The 26,385-nt window shown below is 36.2% G+C and overlaps 1 protein-coding gene across 1 annotated transcript in view; it reads left to right on the top strand.

The window, feature by feature from the left end:
- The first annotated feature begins 2,394 nt into the window (after positions 1 to 2,394).
- The window catches only part of LOC140163178 (uncharacterized), a 47,501-nt gene continuing 23,510 nt past the window's right edge, over positions 2,395 to 26,385 (top strand). Inside the window, exon 1 of the mRNA XM_072186563.1 lies at positions 2,395 to 2,630. Coding sequence (XP_072042664.1) covers positions 2,428 to 2,630 — 203 coding nt within the window. The 5' untranslated portion in view covers positions 2,395 to 2,427. The remainder of the gene's footprint in view (positions 2,631 to 26,385) is intronic.

Raw genomic sequence — 26,385 nt, 5'->3', positions numbered from 1 at the left:
TTGTAATACCTCATAATGAAGGCTACTTATATACCCTGTGAAAACTAAGCCTCAAATGCTTTAACTATAATAAAATTAATATCTTCAATAATAAAACCGGGATCCCGATTTTATTCGCCAACGCATTGATAAACAGAGTAGGCGATATAGAAACTGGAATGAAATAGCAACTGTGTCTATTTTACCTCATTTGTTCGACTCTAATTCGAAATGTGAAAACCAGCAATATTTAAGGGATCTAAAATGAGCGTTTATTGCGTTTCGACAGTATTTTTGTGGGACATGAGAGCACCTCAGACCTATCAATTGCATTCTGAATACGAAGCATGTCTTTCTGATATCAAATAATTTTCATTTTTGAAAATCACAATATAATACAAATTTGATGACAAATTATAAAAATTTGATATTTTTCCAATTTTTGATATATAACAGTCCTCGAAGTAAATTATATAAATCTAATGTTATATTCTTAAAGTGTATGTAGCAGGGAGGAAAAGCCGACGGTCAATTGAAAATTTTGACCTTTCATATTGAAGATATGGATTTTTTCCCAAAAGACCTTATTTTTTTTTGGTGTTTTGGGAAAAAATCAATATCTTCAATAAGAAAGGTCCAAATTTTCAATTGATCGTCGGCTTTTCATCCCACCTACATACACTTTAAGTATAAATCATCAGATTTCTAAAGTTTACTTCAAGTACTGTTAAATATCAAAAATATCAATTTTAATGATTTGCCATAAAATGTGTATTAAATTGCGAATTTCAAAAATCAAAATTATTTGATATCAAATGACATTCTTCGTATTCAGAATGCAATTCGATATGTCTGATGTGCTCTGATGTCCCAAAATAAATACTGTCCAAACGTTCATACCCCAGCCCTTAATATTGAGCCAAACGAAAGAGACAAAACAAAGTAAATCGATGTTTTTTTTCTGTATAGATATCTATAATATGTTTGAAAGTCTAAACCTTTCTAATACTCCATTTCTAAACATTATTTGATTTACAGTATTACTATTAGATGAAAAATAAATTGAATTTAAACGAATTTACCGTATAATAATATAAAAGTATCCACAATGGTTTAATTAACAATTTGGTAAAATCGCCACGAATCGTCACGGTCGTCAAGGAACTGAGAATTTATTATTTCTAATTATTGAAAGTATTTATGATAATATATTGATGCTGTTCTTTCTGTAATCGATATAAGATAGTTAAAGCAAATGTACCATGGCAACCTGTTACCATGGTTGGACTTGAGCTTAGACTATACTTAATTAATATATTGTTATAATTTAATGTGTTCAATGACCCGAGTCGAAGCAAGCTTTATTCGACTTCAGCCTCGCGTTGATAATTAGTCTATACTGTAATTTCCCTAGATACAGTTGAAAATATTTTGTTGTTGGAATATTTTGAAGTAGTTTTGTGAATGTTATGAAATGTTACGCTTTATATAGCCCAACATCTATCTATACCCCACTGAGCTCACTCTCATTGTAATCCAATATTCTTCCAATGTTTGTCAGCCGAAAGTGAACCAATTTGACATCCACAGTATATCATCCAGGTAAGAAAATACCACGAGGAGATACCACCACACACACCACCACCAAACATCCCTCCCACTTCTCTCTCTCTTTCTTATAACGGTTATATGCCCCACAGAGCTCGCTCTCGTTTCAGTCCACGATTCCCCATAATTTATATGTAAGAAGTGAAAACTGGACGCTGGGCTTCGTCACCCGAAAGTGAACTATTTTGCCATTCCGTGTTATATGACTTCATCCGGGTAAGAAAATACCGATATAACTGACTGATAGAGATACTCGCGCACACTCTGCCACCATACATCCCTCCAACATCTCCACAACACCTTCATGACGGTCATGCCTTCTTGTAAAATCACAAAAAAAGTTTGGACATTTTTTTTCTTCGTCACCCAAAAGTGAACCATTTTGCCATCCCGTGTTATATGACTTCATCCGGGTAAGAAAATACCATTATAACTGACTGATAGAGATACTCGCGCACACTCTGCCACCATACATCCCTCCAACATCTCCACAACACCTTCATGACGGTCACGCCTTCTTGTAAAATCACAAAAAAGTTTGGACATTTTTTTTCTTTTTCCTTTTTTCTTTCTTTCTTGATGAGATCACCAGTTTGATCAGATCATCAGTCCCTCACAAAACAATAATAATTATTGTAATAGTACATGTTCATGATGTTTGACTGGAAAAAATCACGTTGGACGCCACCAATGCAAACGCTACCAATTCTAACAGTCAACATTCAGTAACCGTAGTAACCGGTTCAGTGCTTATTTTTGTGGTCTTATTTTATTGAGACGTTCTACAAGCTACGGTTTTTCACAAAATTCAGTAAATTTCAGTGCATAATCGGTGAAACCATGTTTCGTGCATTACGTCACCCAATAAAGGATTTTTTTATATTTATTATCGGAGCTTTTGTTGGAGCTATATTTTTAAGATTGAGCCAAAATGTGCATTCAATAACAAGGTGTGTACCCAGGAATAATACACCATGCTTACGATCTTTCCAACAAGAAACGACGATAGATGCGGTTGAGAAAGTGCAGCCACAATTGTTAAGGTTAGTTCAGTTAAAAAATGATAATCGAATCCCAATAAAATATCAAAACAAAAACATTAACATAACATTTGTTCACTATATGTCAAGGTCTTCATCGCTGTTTTCTGAGATTCTGGGAGAGTTTTGATGACATATCATTTGTCAAATAAAAGTAAAATCATAGGCATATATCATACAATTTTCAGACGATAGTGGACGACATTATTCAATGTGGCAACAGCCAAAAGCGTAAACAAAACTGACAATATGACGGCAACACTGCCTGCATGGACGCAATTATTTATCCCCGAGCCAAGGTGCGTTTTTATCTCTATTGGTCACGTTACAGAAAAAAATGCCCAAAAAATGTCCCAGTGCAATGTATACATTTTCACATGCAAATAAATAATTTTAGATTCAAAGAAAAAAGAAGAAGAAACATTTTTAATCATCGGCGGGGTGGGAATCGATCTCGGGACCCTTCGCGTTGCAACGGATTTAGACTGATAAAATAGTGTTTGATAACATACATACACTTTTGGAATTATTTGAGACATTTTCGTGTTTACGTGTTTACGTGTGAAACCAATGACGATGTCAAAATTCAGTTGATCTTGCCCCCCTGACAATTTTGATAGCAAAATTGAGTCAAGCCATCAAGTGAAGAAGGTTGGTGATTGAAATGGGAATGTTCTCGGATTAAGTCATGTACACTATCATCAGTTTGTCAAGCTGCCATTCACGACAGAAAACTAAAGCCACCAGCAGAGTGTGGTCCAGGCATGGCCTACAGTTAGCTAAGCTATTTCAGAATTTTACTATGCTAATAATTTAAAGATTGACATGTAGAAAATAAACCATATCTGATTGACAGAAAGTACTAAATTTGTACCTATTACGGTTTGGTGGCACCCCTCTTCCAAACGCGACCAAGTCAGGGCGACCCGGTGAAGCAAAATGTGCATTGGATTAACACGGGAGTTTGGATCAGATGGTAGATTTCCTGTCTCATACAAATGCATGGTATCCCGTTATTAAAGCTTGTACCGGATTAAAAATTCAGATATTTTGAAAAAAAATAAGTAATTGAAACATAGAGCAAGTACTAAAATCAGAGCTTTTATACTTTTTGATATATGACGCTAATTAGTTCATTTCATATACCCACCGCACAGCGCTACCAGTACGGGTCAATTACCTATGTGAGTGCCCCTGTGTTGTGTGCATACATGTAGATAACAATAACTGCATGATGTTCGAATGTTTGTATTTAGAAACAATCTTAGAGACATGTTGGGTATCAGAGACTGATGCATTAAGGTATGCAGTGACCATATTCAAGAGTGAGAATCTGGCTAGTACTATTTGAAGTACCTTGCTTTACGAACTTATTGACTGCCCCTCGTACACTCTTCAACAAAAGTTTGGAAAGGTTTTTTAATCGTCTATATCTCAGATTATTTGTAACATGTTCATATCATGTTTCATATCAATAGATAGCTACTTTATTCCCTTTACAATGACACCGCATTTTAAACAATCACATTATTCACGCCTGAGTAAACGTCTTGTGAAGGTAATGGGGTCTGAAACAGAATATGCCAAAAATATATCACAATCTGGGACTTAATGCAATCCTTCAAGATGAAAACGCTTGCCTCCAAGAATGAAGAGCTTGATGAATGGAATGCCATCCCACAGCAACATGTGACAAGGCTGGTGTGCAGCTTGAGGAGGAGGTGTCTAGCTGTTATAGCTGTTTATGGTTTTTCCACCCGTTATTGAGGTTAATGACCAGTGTTGCTTGAGCACAGAATAATGTTAATGTTGGCAAATTCAATTTGAGACGCCAGTACATTCACAAGACACATACTCACCCATGAAAAAGGTAATTGTTTCAAATGTGGTTTCATTATTAAGGGGAATAAAGTAGCTATCCATTGATACAGCACAACTTATAAGTTCCTCCAAATAGTTTTTAAAATAAGTCGAGAAATATTTTACAAAAATGTTAGTTATTATGTAAAGAGATAATAATATAGCCCTATTAGATTTATTCATGTGGACCAATTTATAGTGTCACACATCATTGCGTTCAGTCACAATGGTTAAATATTTAAGAAAAGAGACCGTTTTAAAAGTTGCCCATAGCAGTCAGGTTTTCTTTTGATAACAAACACATGATAGGTCTGGCCTGCTGTATTGGTTGAGAGTTTTAAACGGTCTCTCTTTTTACGTACAGGGTGTATCAAAATGATTGGTACCGGGTTATGTGACATTTTCAAAAATATATCAAAAATATAAAATTGCTAATTAATATAGTTTTTGTACTATAAATAGGAAAGGGCATATGTTAACTTATTGATCTGATAATCTGAAGTTGATAGGTTGATGCATCTGGGAGCTATTGTCATTTAAAAGAAGATCGATGTAAACATGGTTTGACTTACACAGCACATTATGAATAGGTTCACTGTTTGAACCATTTATTGCATACTGACATACTCTTCTACAGTAACATAAATTTGCTTTACATATGCTTTTATAAAGAAAGATTCTGAAGTCCCTGCCTTACGACTCTGGCAGTGTGAAGTGAAGCCCTATCTTGAAAGAACTTAACACCTGGGATGGATCCATTCTGTACCTGCCCATATCAAATTTCGAAGCATTGCAAGTTATAGCATGTTTGCATGGGATACGCCTTGTTCATTGAAACTGTCTTCCAAATCTTCTCTGCACTTCTCCATAGCTTTGTGTCACCAGTGATTCTTAACTATGAATGCACACTGAAGTGTGGAATACTTTGGAGCCATTCCAATAACTTTTACCAGGTCTAAACTAACCTACACTGTCTACAGTCTATAGCCATTCTGCCACATCATCTACTTAGTAATCTCAATACTACAATTTAAATTATACCGCCGTGGAAGGTGTTGATACACAAACTTCTCTCACCCCACCTCAATTATTCAAGTCAATAATATTACTCTCAACCAATATTGATTATAACATTTATATATATTATGAATGAAGAAATAGGCAAAGGAAATATTAAACATTTCCATGATTGTCAACATATTTTCTCACAAGGTATTTGCAGTAAAAAGAGCTTTGAAAATGGTGCGCCACTGATCCAGCGTTACGACGAAAAGTGTAAAAACACCTACTTTCCTTTAGAATCATGTAACTTCTGAACAGAATGTGCTATCCTTATGATCTAAAATTCTGAGAGAAGATAAAACTACTATAATTACAAATATTTAAACATTTAACCCCAAACTGACTCAAAAAATAGTACAAAAATCAAAATGAAAAGTCTTCGGTGCCAATTATTTTGATACACCCTGTAATGAACCACTGTGACTGAACGCAATGACGTGTGACGCTATAATTGATTTTGTTCCATAGGTGTAAAACAAATAAGGCTACATATGTTTCTACAAGTTTGCATTTCGTCAATTATTTTTCAATTTATTTTAAAAAGTATTTACAGGGGAACATTAAATCCTTTGTTATACTATATATAGAAATGTACTCACTGATTATAACACTGAATAAATTAAATACGCCTAATCTCTTCCACATAGACAATTTAATACTACACCATGTATGTATCTTCTATAATGTGTTGTTAGGAAAAGAGATTAAAAAGGCTATAAGGTCATCAAAGGTCAGGTTATAGGTCAATTGGTTCAGGTCAAATTCAGGCATCAATTTTGAATACATGTGATAGTCTGTGATATCATACATGTCATAATGAGGCATCAATTTTGATATTTTGTCTGTTACTGGATATATAATGGAAATGTGTGAGGTGGATATACTAAAATACCTTGGGATGTAAACGGTGAGTACAATTTAGATTGCCTAGTTGAGATGGATTGGGCAAATAAATATAAAATAGTTACCAAAATCACAAAAATGAAGCTTACGGAAAACTACCTAATATGGTGGTATAGGTGACAAAAATACAATCTTTTTCAACATTGCTGTAGTGTGGTTGTGGTAACCTGTTGCCTATGGCTTAATTAAGTTTTAGTGAAATAGTGTCGCAAGTTCAAAATACAAAATATAGCTCAACATTGAAAATAGAAGCATTTTAACCGGTTCGTTTTTTGATAGTTGTGGAGCACCAAGTTCATGAAGTCATAAAAGAAATCAGGGACCACTTATTCCCATTTTACATATATACATTATTTCCCTAATGTGTTAGCAACACATATCCAAACTTTTAACGAAATCTGTTGATAGTAAGCTTTCCAAAATGAAGTGAATTTAAAACATCAGTGATGTACCACTTTTTGGCTTATACCATTAGAAGTATGTACGCGTCATTGATACTGATGCCATCAATTGAACGAGAAGATTTGCCCCTTCATTTTGCATACCACTTTGTCCAATTTCTTTTTACACAGCCGTGACGTTAGTCACGGCTGTGTCTTTTTTCTTACAGGTTCTTCTTTCTTTCTTTACATAGCCGTGACGTTAGTCACGGCTGTGTCTTTTTTCTTACAGGTTCTTTCTTTACAGTCACGGCTGTGTCTTTTTTCTTACAGGTTCTTTAGTCCAGCCGAGCAACGGCTGGACTCTTGCATCCCAGCGGTTTCTGCTTCTTCTTTCTTTCTTTCTTTCTGTCAACATTTGACATAATTGGCTCTAGCTCCCTAATTATTTGACCGATTCTAACCAAACTTGGGCAAAGGCTCCACTACCCCAGCCTTTACATTTGACATGACCCATTTGGGGTCAAATGTCACGCATGAGTAATTTTGGCTAAAAATGCGAATTTTACCAAAAATGCTTCTTCTTTTACAGATTACATGGTAGCGCAATGAAACTTGGTCATCGGCATCGACTATAGTTGGAGTCTATGGGGTAAACACAGATTTGGGGTCAAAGGTCATTAAGGGATTTTTTCTGCACATAACCAAATACTTTCAAAATGCTTCCTTTCCTACAGATTACATAGTACAGAGATGAGATTGACACATATGCACTGACATTAGCTGGTGTCTATAGGGTAAACACGGATTTTGAGTTCAAGGTCATGAAGGGGTAAAATAGGGTTGATTACTGAAAATCACCTTAAAGTTCACTTCTTCCTGTATATTAAGTTCTGTGATCATCAGAATAATGCCAAAATGACTATAGCATTGGGTGCATATAGGGTTATTATCAGATTTGGTTTGAACATGGGGAGGGGTCTGTTTTGGGGTCAAAAGGGGTAATACTAATATTTAAAAGTTTATCCAATTTGAATAAAAATTGTTATTTGTAATTCTAGTATGATTCAAAATATAATGGAGGTCTTTTCAAGGTCACTAGAGGTCAACCAAAGGTCAAAAGGGGGTAAAATTGAACATTTTATCCAATTTGAATGATTTAAAATGAAAATTGCAATTTCGCAAACCAGACACTTTCTAACGGTGATTGTAAAACAATTTGCCTAACTTAACAGCCAATATAACAGAGTTAGGCACTAATGCAGGCTACTCTACACACCGTTAAAAATCATAAGATGTATAGTTAGGCAAAAATGTGAGAGCATACTGCACTAAACGACAGAGTAGATCACAAGTTATTGATACTGTTACATAATCATCTTATAGACAACTATTCATAGAAGATAATCTATGAATGTAGATTGTCCCGCTTTGGTAAACAGATAATTGTCCTTTCTATTCAGAGGTTCTATTTACTCTTGGTCAGTCATGCATGTTAATAATACTAAAGAAACTGACTTGATGCACTTTATTTAAATCCCATACAGAGTGCTTGCACGGAAGGTCATTAGTTCAAATCATCCTCCAGACACGCTCCAGAAGATATGCAAATGCATGGAGTACAAAAGAATTACTTTGATCAATACCAGTTACACAGGTGATTGGTATTGTGCTGCATGCATTTGCATGTCTTCTGGAGCGTGTCTGGAGGATGATTTGAACTAATGACCTTCCGTGCAAGCACTCTATAGCACTCTATGGCACTGACCGATTACCATCACATTATTAATTTTCTAAAGTCGGACGCCATGGTACATTTTTCTATTGCAACACATTAGCTATGAGCTCTCGTATAAGGTATGTACATTTTTGCTGTGTTCTTTTTATACCGTCTTTCAAGGAAAACAACAACACGATTACGCCTTATTATATTAATGTTAGAGATATGTATGTTATAAAAATCACAATAATTAACTTCATTATGACTAAAGAATTAGCGTATATGGGATCGGAGGCACCAATTTCAAACATTGCATGTCAGATAACTGTGAAGTCACTTCAAGGTCACGGCTGGACTTCGCAGCCTTCTGAGGATGCAATATATCTAGTTCTTTCTTTCTTTCTTTCTTCTTACACAGCCGTGACGGTAGTCACGGCTGTGTCTTTTTTCTTACAGGTTCTTTCTTCTTTCTTTCTTTCTGTCAACCATTACATTTGCTCTAGCACTCACACGCTTACATCGATTTTGACCTAACTTGGTCACAATAATCATTGACCGTGCCCCTACATGTCATATGAAACTTGCGGGGTCAAAGGTCACGCAGGGGTCACAGGGGTCAAAAACGTGATTTCAACTAAAAATACATCTTCTCCCACAACTTACGTCGGACAGCAACCCCACTTGCACACATGTATTGCTATTACCCAGTGTCTATGTGGTGAACACAGATTTAGGGTCAAAGATCATTAAGAAGTCAAATCCAATATAAAACGAAAAACCTTCAAACATTTTTATTAGCTAAATAAAACATAGCACAGTAACGGTATGTTAACATATGATCTGCAGTCACCCAATGTATATGTGGTATTTTTTTTATTTGGGGTCAAAGCTCATTAAGGAGTCACTTCCGGTATAAAAAGAAATACCTTTAAAATGCATCTTCTTCCACAAATTATGTGTGACAGAGACGCCACTTGCACACATGCATTTTTATTACCCAGTGTCTATGGGGTGTACACAGATTTGGGGTCAAATGTCATTAAGGGGTCACTTCCGGTATAAAACGAAATACCTTCAAAAATTTTGATTAGCTAAGTAAAACATGGGACAGTAACGGTATGTTCACACACGATCTGCAGTCACCCAATGTATATGTGGTATTTTTTTATTTGGGGTCAAATCTCATTAAGGGGTCACTTCCGGTATAAAACGAAATACCTTTAAAATGCATCTTCTTCCACAGATTCTGTAGGACAGAGACGCCACTTGCACACATGCATTGCTATTACCCAGTGTCTATGGGGTCCTCACAGATTTGGGGTCAAAGGTCATTAAGGGGTCACTTCCGGTATAACACGAAAAACCGTCAAATTTTTTTATTTGCTAAAAAAAACATAGGACAGTAACGGTATGTTCACACATGAATTGTGGTTACCCAGTTTATATGTGGTATTATTTTATTTGGGGTCAAAGGTCATTAAGGGGTCACTTCCGGTATAAAACGAAATACCTTTAAAATGCTTCTTCTTCCACAAATTACGTAGGACAGTGACGCCACTTGCACACATGCATTGTTATAACACAGTGTCTATATGGTGTACACACATTTGGGGGCAATGGTCAGTAAGGGGTCACTTCCGGGATAAAACGATATACCTTCAAAATGTCCCTTCTGGCACAAAAAGCATAGCAAAGTGATGCCACGTGGACACGTGCATTGACATTAGCCAATGTCTATGGGGTTTTCATATATTTTGGGGTCAAAGGTGATTAAGGGGTCACCACACGGCTGTGTTCGTGGTCTTAGACCACAGCTAAGTCTAGTTTCTTCTTCTTCTTCTTCTTTCTTCTGTCAACCATTACATTTGCTCTAGCACTCACATGCTTACATCGATTTTAACCTAACTTCGTCACAATGATCATTGACCTTACCCCTACATGTCACATGACACTTGTGGGGTCAAAGGTCATGCCGGGGTCACAGGGGTTAAAAACGTGATTTCAACTCAAAATGCACCTTCTCCTACAAATTACGTAGGACAGTGACGCAACTTGCACACATGCATTGTAATTACCAGTGTCTATAAGGTGTACACATATTTGGGGTCAAAGGTCATTAAGGGGTCACTTCCGGCATAAAACGGAATACCTTCAAATTTTTTTATTAGCTCAGGAAAACATAGGACAGTAACGGTATGTTCACATTTGAATTGCAGTTACCCAATGGTATTTTTTTATTTTGGGTCAAAAGGTCATTAAGGGGTCACTTCCGGTTTAAAACAAAATACCTTTAAAATGCATCTTCTCCCACAAATTACGTAGGACAATGACACCACTTGCACACATGCATTGTTATTAATCAGTGTCAATGTGGTGTACACAGATTTTGGGTCAAAGGTCATTAAGGGGTCACTTCCGGTATAAATCGAAATATCTTCAAAAAATTGTATAAACTAAGAAAATCATAGGAGAGTGATGATATGTTCACACATGAATTGTGTTTACCCAATGTATATATGTTATTTTTTTATTTGGGGTCAAAGGTCATTAAGGGGTCATTTCCGGTATAAAACGAAATACCTTTAAAATGCATCTTCTCCCACAAATTACGTAGGACAGTGATGCCACTTACACACATGCATTGTTATTACCCAGTGCCTATGGGGTGTACACAGATTTGGGGTCAAAGGTCATTAAGGTGTCACTTCCGGTATAAATCGAAATATCTTCAAAAAATTCTGTTAGCTAAGAGAAACATAGGAGAGTGATGGTATGTTCACACATGAATTGTGTTTACCCAATGTATGTATGGTATTTTTTTATTTGTGGTCAAAGGTCATTAAGGGGTCATTTGCGGTATAAAACAAAATACCTTTAAAATGCATCTTCTCCCACAAATTACGTAGGACAGTGATGCCACTGACATACATGCATTGTTATTACCCAGTGTCTATGGGGTGTACACAGATTTGGGGTCAAAGGTCATTAAGGGGTCACTTCCGGTTTGAGACAAAAAAAACTTTCAAATTGGCCCTTCTGCCACAAATAACATGGCAAAGTGATGCCACGTACTCACATACATTGACATTAGCCAATGTCTATGGGGTTTCATATATTTTGTGGTCAAAGGTTATTAAGGGGTAACAACACGGCTGTGTTCGTGGTCTTAGACCACAGCTAAGTCTAGTTCTTCTTACACAGCCGTGACGTGCATCTTCTCCTACAAATTACGTAGGACAGCGACCCTACTTGCACACATGCATTGTTATTACCCAGTGTCTATGTGGTGTACACAGATGTTGGGTCAAAGGTCATTAAGGGGTCACTTCCGGTATAAAACGAAAAACCTTCAAAAATTTGTATTAGCTAAGTAAAACATAGCACAGTAACGGTATGTTCACATATGATCTGCAGTCACCCAATGTACATGTGGTATTTTTTATTGGGGTCAAAGCTCATTAAGGGGTCACTTCCGGTATAAAACGAAATACCTTTAAAATGCATCTTCTTCCACAAATTATGTGGGACAGAGATGCCACTTGCACACATGCATTGTTATTACTCAGTGTCTATGGGGTGTACACAGATTCGGGGTCAAACGTCATTAAGGGGTCACTTCAGGTATAAAACGAAATACCTTCAAAAATTTTTATTAGATAAGTAAAACATGGGACAGTAACGGTATGTTCACACATGATCTGCAGTCACCCAATGTATATGTGGTATTTTTTTATTTGGGGTCAAATCTCATTAAGGGGTCACTTCCGGTATAAAACGAAATACCTTTAAAATGCATCTTCTTCCACAGATTCTGTAGGACAGTGACGCCACTTGCACACATGCATTGTTATTATCCAGTGTCTATGGGGTGTACACAGATTTGGGGTCAAAGGTCATTAAGGGGTCACTTCCGGTATAAAACGAAAATCTTTAAAATGCTTCTTCTTCCACTAATTACGTAGGACAGTGATGCCACTTGCACACATGCATTGTTATAACACAGTGTCTATATGGTGTACACACATTTGGGGTCAAAGGTCAGTAAGGGGTTACTTCCGGTATAAAATGATATACCTTCAAAATATCCCTTCTGCCACAAAAAGCATAGCAAAGTGATACCACCTGGACACGTGCATTGACATTAACCAATGTCTATGGGGTTTTCATATATTTTGGGGTCAAAGGTGATTAAGGGGTCACAACACGGCTGTGTTCGTGGTCTTAGACCACAGCTAAGTCTAGTTCTTCTTTCTTCTTCTTCTTCTTCTGTCAACCATTACATTTGCTCTAGCACTCACACGCTTACATCGATTTTGACCTAACTTGGTCACAATGATCATTGACAGTGCCCCTATATGTCACATGAAACTTGTGGGGACAAAGGTCACGTAGGGGTCATAGGGGTCAAAAACGTGATTTCAACTAAAAATGCATCTTCTCCCACAACTTACGTATGACAGCGACGCCACTTGCACACATGAATTATTATTAACCAGTGTCTATGTGGTGTACACAGATTTGGGGTCAAAGGTCATTAAGGGGTAACTTCCGGTATAAAACGAAATACCTTCAAAATGTTTTATTAGCTAAACAAAATATAGGGCAGTGACAGTATGTTCACATATGAGTTGCAGTTACCTAGTGTATATGTGATATTTTTATATGGGGTCAAAGGTCATTAAGGGGTCACTTCAGGTTTAAAACGAAATAACATTTAAAATGCATCTTCTCCCACAAATTACGTAGGACAGTGACGCCACTTTCCCACATGTATTGTAATTACCTAGTGTCTATGGGGTGTACACAGATTTGGGGTCAAAGGTCATTAAGGGGTCACTTCCGGTATAAAACGAAATATCTTCAAAACATTTTATAAGCTAAGAAAAACGTAGGACAGTAGCAGTATATGCACATATAAATTGTGGTTGCCCAGTGTATATGTGTTATTTTTTAATTTGGGGTCAAAGGGCATTAAGGGGTCACTTCCGGTATAAAACGAAATACTTATAAAATGCATCTTCTTCCACAAATTACGTAGGACAGTGACGCCACTTGCACACATGCAGTGGTGTTACCCAGTGTGTATGAGGTGTACACAGATTTGAGGTCAAAGGTCATTAAGGGGTCTCTTCCGGTATAAAACGAAATACCTTCAAAAATTTTTATTAGCTAAGAAAAACAAAGGACAGTAACGGTATGTTCATATATGAATTGTGGTTACCCAGTGTATATGTGATATTTTTTTATTTTGGGTCAAAGGTCATCAAGGGTCACTTCCGGTCTGAGACGAAAAACCTTCAAAATGCCCTTCTGCCAGAAATAACATGGCATAGTGATGCCACGTGCAAATGTGCATTGACATTAGCCAATGTCTATGGGGCTTTCATATATTTTGGGGTCAAAGGTCATTAAGGGGTCACCACACGGCTGTGTTCGTGGTCTTAGACCACAGCTAAGTCTAGTTCTCATTTCTTCACAAAATGCAAAAAAATGCAAAAAAAATGCAATGGGTGTAGTACCCCCTTAATACCTTAACTGAGCGCTAACTATTTGCATATAAGTATTTCATTCGACAAGTCGATAAATAATCAATCACTTACCTGTTGTCTCAGACCTGACATGTGAATCTCGTGCCGTCTAGGTGGAAAGAAAGGATCTGCCGAATTGAAGCACACAACATTATTACCCCAACTAGCAACTATTATGAAAATAGTTGTAACTATCTCGTAAAAGCGCCACGGGGGTAATAATCATTTACTCAAAAATGGGAAATAAAGTTAATATATAAAAGTGTTCTCTCGGCTGTTCAGAATGACAAAGTTTATAAGTTATAACTATGTATGTATTATTTTTAAATATAAAAAACAAATTAAAATTTGTTTTTTTATATTTATTTTTGCTTAGTTTCCTCTTAATAATTTCTGTAAATAAAATTTGCTATCGATATGACGACTAAAAATGAATTCATATTCTATAGGAATGTCTTTTTAAAGACTGTTCTTGTTGTTATCTATGCAGTAATATGGATAATACAAGTATTACAATTACACAGGTTTAAACATCTACATTTTAGTCAGTGATATGATGACATTGCTTCGCTTATAATACAATTTTAACCAAATTTTAATTTTCAAGGTTAGGCATCAAACAGTCGATCGACTCGGATCATTAAGCACATGATTAATTTACAACAGCGTAGGAATTTATATTCCGTGTAACCCATGGTCGAACCATGGTAACAGGTTACCATGGTAAATGTGTTTTAACTATCTTGTATCGATTGTAGGTAGAATGACTCAGTTAATTAACGACCGTTTATTATTATTTCCGTGACTTTACGGCTAGGTCTTGAAATCCACTCTGTTCTTTACACAGCTGTTGACTACGACTGTGTCTTTTTTTCTAACAGGATCTTCTTCTTTACACAGCCGTTTACTACGACTGTGTCTTTTTTTTCTAACAGGATCTTCTTCTTTACACAGCCGTTTACTACGACTGTGTCTTGTTTCTTACAGGATCTTCTTCTTTACAAAGCCGTTGACTACGGCTGTGTCTTTTTCTTACAGGATCTTCTTCTCCTTTCTTTCTTACACAGCCGCGCATCGACATCACCGGGTAAATAATTACACTGTACAACAGAGAAACTAGAATCAATACCCGTGATCGATACACGTGTATGTGCTATGCACGATTTGATATTCAGACGATAAATCTTTGGATACCGGGGTAGAAATGATGAATATCTCCCGTAATTTGTTTATTATAAAGACGCCAATTGCAAGGCTTGTGTTGAAAGAATATGATAGTCGTTAGCTTGGATATTGAGAGAAAACTTTGAACTCAAAAACTGATTAAAGATTCTGATTATTATATGTGCCGAACAAAAAAATGACAGCTGCCTTCATTCATAAACACTCGGGTCACAGAAGATACACGGTACTGTTGCGCAGCGTAGGCCACTGGTGGAGGCATTCTAAAAGCAGATGACGTCATGAAGTATACCATGCTCACTGACATCTACAGAGGTTAGTCACCAGGCTATTGTAAATAGCCTAAGTCGGATGCAATATACAAACATTAATCATGTTAATAAAACAAGCAAGTTTCATTTGAAATATGGGACTCATATGTACATATCTATATTATAAATACACTATCCTGTCTGTAGGTTTGTAGATTTGTCTGAGGCCGTCGTAGGTTGTACGGGGCTCAAACTCAGTCCATTATATTTATTTATTCTGTTTGATAACATGCGGGTATAATAGCCGTATTTGTGAAAAACTATAAGGCCCTCTAGTTCTTCTTCTTATTCTCCTCCTCCTCCTCCTCCTCCTCCTCCTCCTCCTCCTCCTCCTCCTCCTTCTTCTTCTTCTTCTTCTTCTTCTAATTTCAAATATTCATATTATGCTATGTGTGAAATAGCTACAATCCCGGCGTGCTGCAAATGTGCCCCCATTCCACCGATCAATATTGGTAGTTGATTATTTGGACATGCACCCTTAGGGACATCCAACATTGATTGGTGGGGAAGGGGGGGGGGGGTTCTAGTAGTAGGAACGGGTTCAAACTTTACACCAAAGAAAGCGAAATTTCAGTATGTTAAGTATAACTAGAATACCGGTCAAAACAATCAAACTTTTACATACGTGTTCGAACGAATTATGGCCGAGATTATATGTGATGTCACTTGCACACATGCATGGCCGTTGACTGATGTTTACTGCAGAGTCACATATTTGGGGTCAAAGGTCATCTGAGGTCATTTCTGGCACTCGATAAAATGCTTAAAATTTAGCAAAATTGGCTATATCACAGCCTTTGGACGACGGATTGGGCCCGTCATTACTACAGTGATGTAACATTAGTGGCCGTGGAGAACTATGAAAGTCTCGACCCATGTCAAATTTCAAGGTCAAAGGTCAAAATCTACAAACAAGCTCCGATTGAGCTGAACTTTACCAGGAGTAATTTTTGTGACATCTTAAAAACAAAACAAATACAGTTGACTCCATCCGTGACCAGGGGTCACGTTACAGAGGTCAAAGATTAAATCAACGGCATGCTTGGATTGGACTAGTAATAGATAGATAGATAGATAGATATTTTATTTTCCATGCCAATACATACATAATATTACACACATTTCATTGGTTAACATGTCACTAATTAGGCATGGCGGAGCCGTCCAAAAGGCCAAAGGAGGCCAGAGGTGGACAACACCTTCCATCTTACATTACATTACATTACACCTATGTTAAACCAAAGTACGAGAGAACACAAGGACAGAACACATAAAATTATGCCGACAAACAATTGAAATTACCATCACATAACTTAAAACATGCCATAATAATAGTGTATTGATAAGTTTTTTGAATAAATATATGAAGTATATGAAGTAGTTTTAAATGATTTGAAAATGTGTACCTTACTCATAGAGACTTATTAAATCTGATTTAAGTTTGGATTTAAATATGTTAGTAGAATTAGAATTTTGTGTCTCATGAGATATTTTATTCCATAAAATGGGACCCGATGATCTTATTCCTCTGGATGAGAAAGCCGTTTTATTTCTTACCAACTGGTAATCGTTCTTTCGTCTTGTGTTTATGGTATGGACATTTTTTCTTTTCATAAAATAACATTCAAATAATTTTGGTAATAAATTAACAGAATGCTTATACATAAAGATTCCAAGATAATATTTATACATGTCAGAGACAGTGAGAATCTTAAGACTCTTGAATAGTGGGGCTGAATGAGCCCTAAAATCACTCTTAGAAATGTTTCTTACGACTCTTTTCTGTAATTTGAGTAATTTGTCTAAATAAATCATATGTGTATTTCCCCATAGCTCAAATACGGCATTATCAATGAAGAATATATACAATACATTATTCTTTTAGGAATAAAATATTTTAACTTATGCATAATACCTACATTTTTAGAGATATTGTTAGATATTGCTTCAATGTGATATTTAAAAGAAAGATTTTCATCCATTATAATGCCCAAGAATTTCGTTCTATTTACTCTTGGAAGAATACTTCCATCGAACATTACGTTTGTATTGCTTTTGAAATGAAATGTTTTTTGAGGTGTACCCATAATCATAAAGTTTGTTTTTTGAACATTTTTATTGATAGCTTATTCGCTCTAAACCAGTTTGTAACTTTTCTTAGTTCGATATTAATCATTTCTATTTTGTCTGCAAGATTTTTGTGAGAATATAGGATGGTAGTGTCATCCGCAAACAGAACGAATTTCATAGTCGATGATGTAATAATAATATCATTTACATATAATATAAACAACAGAGGCCCAAGAATTGAACCTTGAGGAACCCCACATGTGATATTTTTCAATTTAGAATTACATGAATTATAACATACATACTGAGACCTATCACATAGGTAATTTTTAAACCATTCTAAGCATGTTCCTCTAAAGCCATAATATTCAAGTTTGTATAATATGATATCATGTTGAATAGTATCAAATGCCTTAGATAAATCCAAATAGATACCCAGAGTGGTTTCATTTTGATCAATGGCGTTATAAATATTGTCAATTAAATCAGTTATTGCCATTTCAGTAGAGTAACCTTGCCTAAAGCCAAATTGTCTATCGTTTAAAATTTTGTATTTATTCATAAACGACAGGCATCTATTGAAAACTAGCCTCTCTAAGATTTTTGAAAAGCAAGGTAATATTGAGACTGGTCTGTAGTTTGAATATAAGTGGGAATCGTCTTTTTTATAAATTGGAACGACTTTAGCCTTTTTAAGGTCTTTTGGAACAATACCACGTGATATTGATGAGTTAAATATCATAGCAAGTGGGGAACATACTTCTTTGGCAATTTTCTTGATTAGCACATTTCTAATTCCATCATGACCTGGACCTTTATTACAATCAAGCTTGTCAATGACTTTTATCACTTCATGTTCTGATATAGGCGACATAAACATACTATTCTGATGAGGATGTAGTAAATACTCATGATAGTCTTTATTACCGTTTCCAATTTTTTCGGCTAATTTCGGACCAATGTGTACAAAGAATTCATTGAACTGGTCAGAAATTAATTGAGGATCACTTATGAGATTACCTGAATCGTCTTTAAATTGAGTTTGATTATTTTTACTGCTGTTCTTACGTTTAAGTAAATTATTGATGTTTCGCCATGTTTGTTTCATATCATTTTTAGATTTGTTAAACTTAGTTTCATAATAATGACGTTTTGCCTTTCTGATGAGGCTATGTAGTTTATTTCTATACAATTTAAATTTATTAAGGTTGTTTTCTGTGGGTGAGTTTTTATACTTTTTATAAAGTTTATTTTTGTTATTTATACTTTTCAGCAAACCACCAGTAATCCAAGGCAATGACGGATTTTGTTTCCTATTATTGGTGCATTTCCTCAATGGAATACATTCATTTATTAGATCTTGAAGCCTAGATATAAACATGTTATAATCTTTGTTGGCATCATCACCTTGTAAAATTTCTGTCCAGTTAATTCTTGATAACTTTTCCTTTAGGTGATTAACATTACTGGTAGTTAGGTTTCTTTTACAACATGTGTCCTTATTACTTGCTTGATTCTTCCTTACTTTAATGCTAGTTGAAATAATAGTCAGAAAGTGATCACTTATGTCAGTAATCAATATCGCAGAATTAATGTCATAATTGTCAGTCAAGATATTGTCAATTAGCGTTGCACTATGTTCCGTAATTCTAGTTGGTTTTGTAATAGCTGGGTAACAGTGAATATGACAGAATCATGTTCAAATAATCATGAGTTGGTCTATGTATCTCCTCTTTTAATAAATCAATGTTAAAATCTCCCATAATATATGTAATTTTATTTTCGTTTGTGATTTTTACGAGAATCGGATTTATTTCTTCAATAAAACTGTCAATACATGTATGAGCCCTATAAATGACGCCAACCAACACATTTTTTGGTTTGATTGATCAATTTCTATAAAACAAGATTCATAATGTTGTGTTGCTTTATTTAAATCATGTCTCACTTTATATTTAACATTTTTGATACGTATATACCGGCTCCTCCTTTTTCACGATTGAATCTATTTGTAAATTCAAATTCATAGTCAGGCAAATTATAGTAATTATGCGGTTTACTTTTTAAATGTGTTTCGGTCAATCCGATGACAGTAAAATTATGATCAATTTCTTTTAGACAATTATTCAACTTATGAAAGTTTTTCTTTAAACTTCTGATGTTCACATTCAGTGCAGAAAATGTATGATCATGAAGAATACTATTATTCCGTAGTTCACTTGGGGTCATGTACTTACAGTTATTAGCATTATATTGTTCGTACACATCCTCATTTATATACTTGTTATCATATCTCAAAGGGTTGAAAACCATATTATCATATTTTGAGAAGGTACAATTTAAATCATCTGCTATTGGTAGCGATGCCATCATACAATTACATCATATTATATTTGACTTACTTATGCAGTTATATACATCCTGCATGACTATATGAAACATTTTTGTTTGACGACACATAAACAAAACAAGAAAACAACAACAAAATTGCCAAATTATATAATTGAGCACCAACCATAGATGAAGCGCGCGTCCCGCCTCCCTAAAAGTACAGAATATCTGTTAATTCCTTTCGTTATTATTATTATGACTAGGATTTTGATTACATTTCGACATATCTTTTCATCTTGCCAAACTTTGAATTTAATTCGAAGGAGCTATTTAGTACTCACACCAATCGATGACATGAACGATATACAATAGTATACAAATAAACAACAACTTATTTTTAACCTGTTTACTCCAACATCAGGTCATAATAAATCGGCCTTCAATTATGCAACTGTATTTATTTTTTTGCATGACTATAATACTTCAATGATAATACTTCAACGATAATACTTCAATGATGGATAATGCTTTTATGCATTATATAATGTCAGAGAATCTCATCTTCTTTGTTTTGTTTGGCGACCATTGATGTGGAATAAACACATCAATGACCACCAATCATATATAAAATCTTATTGCCAACCTTTCTACTTTCACATTGATGTGGAATAAACACATCAATGACACTAAATCATTATATAAAATCCTATTGCCAACCTTTGTACTTTTACTCCCATCTTCCAAATACAATATCATCATTTCATTATACATGGGTATAAGAACATATTATTAAATACAACATGCAGTCATTTTTAAGGTAATTTCCAAATTTACCATTTTTATCATTCAGCGTTAAGCTTCGTCTCAATATGTGCCTACATACATACTTCCACGCTTCCATCAAAAGTGAATTGACAATCATTTAATATTTTATATAATATAAGCAGTATACTTCTTTAGGTACAAATAATTGTTTAATAAATACAAACAAAAGTGTTTTCACTTCCGTAAAAGCGACAGAAGGATAAAACACGAACTGAAAAGAAATACATATGATTTTTCTATTGAATTTCACTTTCTTCTTCTTTTTTTTTTTTTTTTTAACAATGAGAAGGAAATCAATTATCTAAATTTCATAGAAAATTTTTGTCAACTAATTTTTGTTTAACTAGATTGTCAAGTCAAGTTGATTGTTTTACACAGATCTTGGCCACAAAGCTAATTGAACTCACCGGGAAACTGACATTCTTATAACAATCTAACACAATATCCTGATACACATGTTAATGTGACTTGTAGGAATCAAAATATGAATTTATTAATTTTGAATGATTTCTAAATATTTTGTTCCTTTTCACCGTATAGTCAATACACAAGAGCATAAAGCATATGTGTTGGGGTCCTGATTTAAATCTTGAAAATATATGCAATATTGAATCAATGGGTTTTTATAATGGTTTTAAATGCGAAACCCGAATCACAGTCCTGGAGTTATAGAGTTTTCCGTTTTCAAGTAAAGTCAGTTGTGCAAAGAGATGGACCTAATTAATGTAAATCAGAACCTATGGTGGTATTGCTGACGTGCTTAACAGACTTGGAGAGTCTTCGTCTGGTTCTCTTGTTCTTGTACGTTTTTCTGGTGGAGGACTCGGTGTTGCCATTGACGACTTATTCTCTGTATCTGATCCCCCTGTTACACTTGAGGCTGTGGACCGTTGACTCTGATTCATTTCAGGCATGGAATTGGCGACATCTGCAAATCTCAAATGGGTTGGAATTGGACGTGTACCAGGGATCTGATCTCCGGGGCGAACTCTTTGTTTCTTAATGAACAATGCCAGCTCTGTGCCGATAACTCGGAAGGTCCTGGGTAATTTAGCTTGACCAGCCTTTTTGAAGAGCGGCATAAGTCCTCTTTTTTGTTCCTGTAGTTCCATTGGATAGTGTTGTTGCACAAAGTACTGTTGCCTGTCTCCTGTTCTTGTCTTTACTTTGTAATCATTCAAATTCTTAGCGTAGCTCAAAACGAAATCCCGGTCGCCCATTTGTGAAATTTGGCTATGATGTTGGTAGGTCTGCCTTGCTGCTCTTGTAGACGGTGGCAGTCAAGTAATATGATGGAGTGGGCCCAATTTTCGGGTACCCCCATACACTGAATCCAGAACTCACGCAGGGCATTCTCAGTTTCCCATTTCTCTTTCTCCATTCCCTGTATACCACAAAATATCAAATTGTGTTTATAACTGTCAATTCTATGCTTTAGGTTTTCCCTGTACATGTCATCCCTCAGTGTGGCAAAATCATCATATCTGGCATACTTGGTCTTATTTAACGCTTCAAGTTTCGCTTTCAATTCTTTAATTTCCTCATGTGCATGTTGCAAACTCTCATCAATCCCGTCCTTCCATTCCTTCACTTCTTTCCTAAAGGTATCAAATCGCGTTATTACCTCGTTCAGTTTCTGTGGTATGTCCTTCAAATCATTTAGCTGCTTTATTATTACGTCCAGCTTATCCTCACCCATGACTATATATTTGGTATTCAGGCGTATATACTCACGACGGCAGTCAGCTTATATACCAGGACGATAGTATGCCCGGGGATAGTATGCTTTAAAGTATAAGATACGAATCCAGTATACTAGTACATTATCGTTGTGTATAAATCAATCGTGTATAAATCAATTGGAGGCAGGAGCACCGCTATCACACGTCTACTCCATCTAGTGTCAGTGTTGCCAAATAATAACCATTGTGACACTCTAAACACGAGAAAAAATGCATTTAATGACATTGTAACCCAGGGGTCAAGTTATAGGGGTCAAAGGTCAAATTTTAAAATGGGTCCAATCTAGACTGCTGCCCTCAGTCGTCAACCGTCTGGATTGACGACTGAGAAAACTACATGGAAAAAAGTGACGGAGTTTGCAACAGGATTCCTGTGGCATAGAGCGTGCGCAGTTGTGTCCAAATTGACCTTTTGACCGAGTTTGTTGTTTTTAGAAGTTCAGAGCGCGATCTTGTCACAGCGGCGCAGTACAGCGACGCGGTACACGGGCGTCGCTAGTCAGTCGCGCTACGGCGCACAACCAAAGTCGCATTGAATAGTTTTCAGAAGTCCGTCATGATATGGCCTGTAAGATAATCAGTCGTCACTACGAAGCATACACAGTACATGCGAAGTGTAGACGGCTGATTGGAATTAGTCTAGGTCCAATCTAGCTTAAATAAATTAAACATTCTAAACATGTTAAAAATATTTAGAAACCCAAAGGTCAAAGTTAAGGGGTCAGAAGTCAAATTTCAAAATTTGTCAAAATTGGCCCATTATATTTATTTCTTGAGTGACCAGCGGCTTGTACAAAGATTCTGTTGACTCTAGTGTTGACTATATTCTTTCTTCTTTCAACAAATTTCAAAATGCTTCTTCTCTTTCATGTTATATCCTAAAAATGACGTCACTTGCACATATGCATTAGCTATATTCAGTGTCTGTAGGGTGTTCACAGACGTGGGGTCAAAGGAAATCAAAGGGGTATATAACGAAATATCTTCAAAACGCTTCTTCTGCCACAAATTACATAACACGATGACGTCACTTCCGGTTAAAATTAAAAATGTTCAAAAAATCGTATCATATGATTCACATAATGTGACATAATACGTCCAGCTCCCTGTTCACACATTTTATTTTCCCATCAAGTTTTCAACACCGGTTCTCAAATGTCAAAGGCAAGGGTTCGGGGTCGGACCCTTAGAAATTGGTGAGGACCCTTGGATTTCTTTTTCTTATTTCAAGGCCTGGCTATAGGGTGATCTAGTCGGCATTTTTCTGGAAAAAAATACTGGACTCCATATATAATTTCTACAATGGATGTCTTCATCTGACCTTCAACTTGCAGAAAGGGTGAGTTTTGAAGAACTGAGTCGCTCTGGAGTCAAGAAAATGACGTTTTCCCGCACCCTGTTTTTACACAGAGTCAATGGGGGCTATTTACTGGTGTGCACCCTGTACGATTTTGACCTTTTGACCTCTGTCATATCGTTTTCGCCCAGTTTAAAAGTGTTATCGATAAAATCCTTCAAAGCTAAGCTACAAATGACTGTGTGGCATATATCAATTAAAAGGTTTCTAGCCTGTTTAGCAAACTAGCTGATTTCTGACTATTGAAGGAGTATAATGGTAAGATTTGTGTTCAAATAAGGCCTAGAAATGCATACTAAGATCACTGATAGCTTTTAGATCATATTGTGGATGAGTGTACATACATGATAATGACTTTCAAATTTGGAACTACCGGCATGCTCTGGCATAAAACTGCAAAAGCTTAAGAAAATCATTCCCATCATGGTTCGATCATGCATTTAGAAGGTCGTGATTGGCTATTTGGAACCTATTATTGCATTGGACACACTTGAACAAGGAAGCTTAAAAATTACACTGACCTTTTTTGGTCAGCTTTAACATGTTTTAGGCAAGCAAATTTTCATCACTGAACCCAGGCTATACTCTCAGGGCTTATGTTAAAGTTACTAGCCATGTACAGTGGTGTAGCATGAGATATCCTATGGGGTGGTGGTGGGGGCGATGGGTGGCACAGGCCACTATGGGGGGGGGGGGGAGGAAGCATCGACTAGGGGCATCCAAGCACTTTTTCTGCAATTTTTCTCTGGGATTTTCTAAATGTCAAATCGATTGACAGGGGACATGCCCTTTCACCCTCCCAACACCCCTGCAACGTGCAATACGACTAAATTAAATACATTGGAAAAGGTTTAAACCCAACTATTAGGCCCTGACTTATATTTAATCCTCATTATGCCTGGGAAATGGATATTTACTGGTGTGCACCCAGAACATGTTTCTTGGCAATCAAATATCCACCGTATAATCAATGCCCGACTACTTTTTTTAAGTCTTTTTATAATATAAATGCTCAAAACATCTGTTTTTTTTTATGTCAAGACATATCAAGGCATTAACAGCTGTTATCATTACGATAAAGCTGACGGGTTGGCGCCTAGCTATTAACCTCCTTTTTGAAGCTGGTCCGTTTCACAATTCCAGGAATGTGACGCGGGAGTGCATTCCATGTGCGCGTTGTAGATGGAAGGAAAGACTATTAGACTATTTATTTTGAACTTTTTATTTACTTTTTATGCTTTTCAACATGTGCTACCGTAATGCAATATCTGAAAATGTTCGAAAATGTGGTTGTTATGCAAAGACGTATCTTAGCAATTCTGCATCACAGTGTGTCAACCAGTGAAAAAACCGAAGTTACATGGTAAATGTAAGGCCCAGGAAATTGCTCATGGTGCTCACCCAGATTAGCAGTAAACAACAAAACGCCCTGGCAAAATTTTCGACAACTAGTTTGATAATTCAATGCTCGAATGGTTTGCCCTCGATGGAGAAATCACCGGGGTTAACTTGTGCGCAAAAAAAATTGTTTGCCGTAACCTAACCGACCCTTATCTGTGCTGTATCTAAAACATCACTGGTTAAGGGTCATACACAGATTACATAGCACAGAGACGTCACTGCACAAATGCATCCCTTAAGCTAATGTCTAGAAGTTGTACAAAACATTGGAGTCATTTAAGGGTCATTTCCGGTATGTAACTAAAAACCTTTAAAACCTTCCGCAAATTACACGATACAGTGCTATCACTTGCGGATATGCATCGACTATAGCCAGTGTCTATATGGTGTACAACAATTTGGGGTCAACGGTCATTTATGGTTCACTTCCGGTATGGGACCAAATAGCCTCTTCTGCCACACAAAAAAAAACATATTCGGGGTAATAACTCATTTGTCACTGCTGGCTGTGCATGCGCTCCTGTTTTTGCAGTTGAGCACTTTCTGACTATCTCCGATAGACAGTCTGACTCTGGGATAGACTTTGGCTGTGTTGACACCATGGACTGCATTTCATCGTGTCGTCTGACGATTGCCTTTTAGGCATGAAACTCAGAGTAACGACTACTTATTCTGGAAGGTATGTTCTTTGAATTTTTATACGCTCTCCCTTTTGGGATTGAGCACTTTATTCAAAAGATAGTCTAACTATGAGTAAAATGTTGTTATTACGCTCCTGTTTTTGCAGTTGAGCACTTTCTGACTATCTCCGATAGGCAGGCTGACTCTGGGATAGACTTTGGCTGTGTTGACACCATGGAATGTATATTCTTTCACATTCCTAAGAGATGGTAGTCCACCCAAAGCATTTCATCGTGTCGTCTGACGATTGCATTTTAGGCATGAAAATCAGAGTAACGACTACCCATTCTGGAAGGTCTGTTCTTCATACGCTCTCCCTTTTAGGATTGAGCACTTTATTCAAAAGATAGTCTAACTATGAGTAAAATGTTGTTATTACGCTCCTGTTTTTGCAGTTGAACACTT

Source organism: Amphiura filiformis, chromosome 10 (assembly GCF_039555335.1).
Source record: "Amphiura filiformis chromosome 10, Afil_fr2py, whole genome shotgun sequence".
In the NCBI taxonomy this organism is placed as follows: Eukaryota; Metazoa; Echinodermata; class Ophiuroidea; order Amphilepidida; family Amphiuridae; genus Amphiura; species Amphiura filiformis.
The sequence above is the reverse complement of the archived record's forward strand: the minus strand, read 5'-3'. Positions and strand labels throughout refer to the sequence as shown.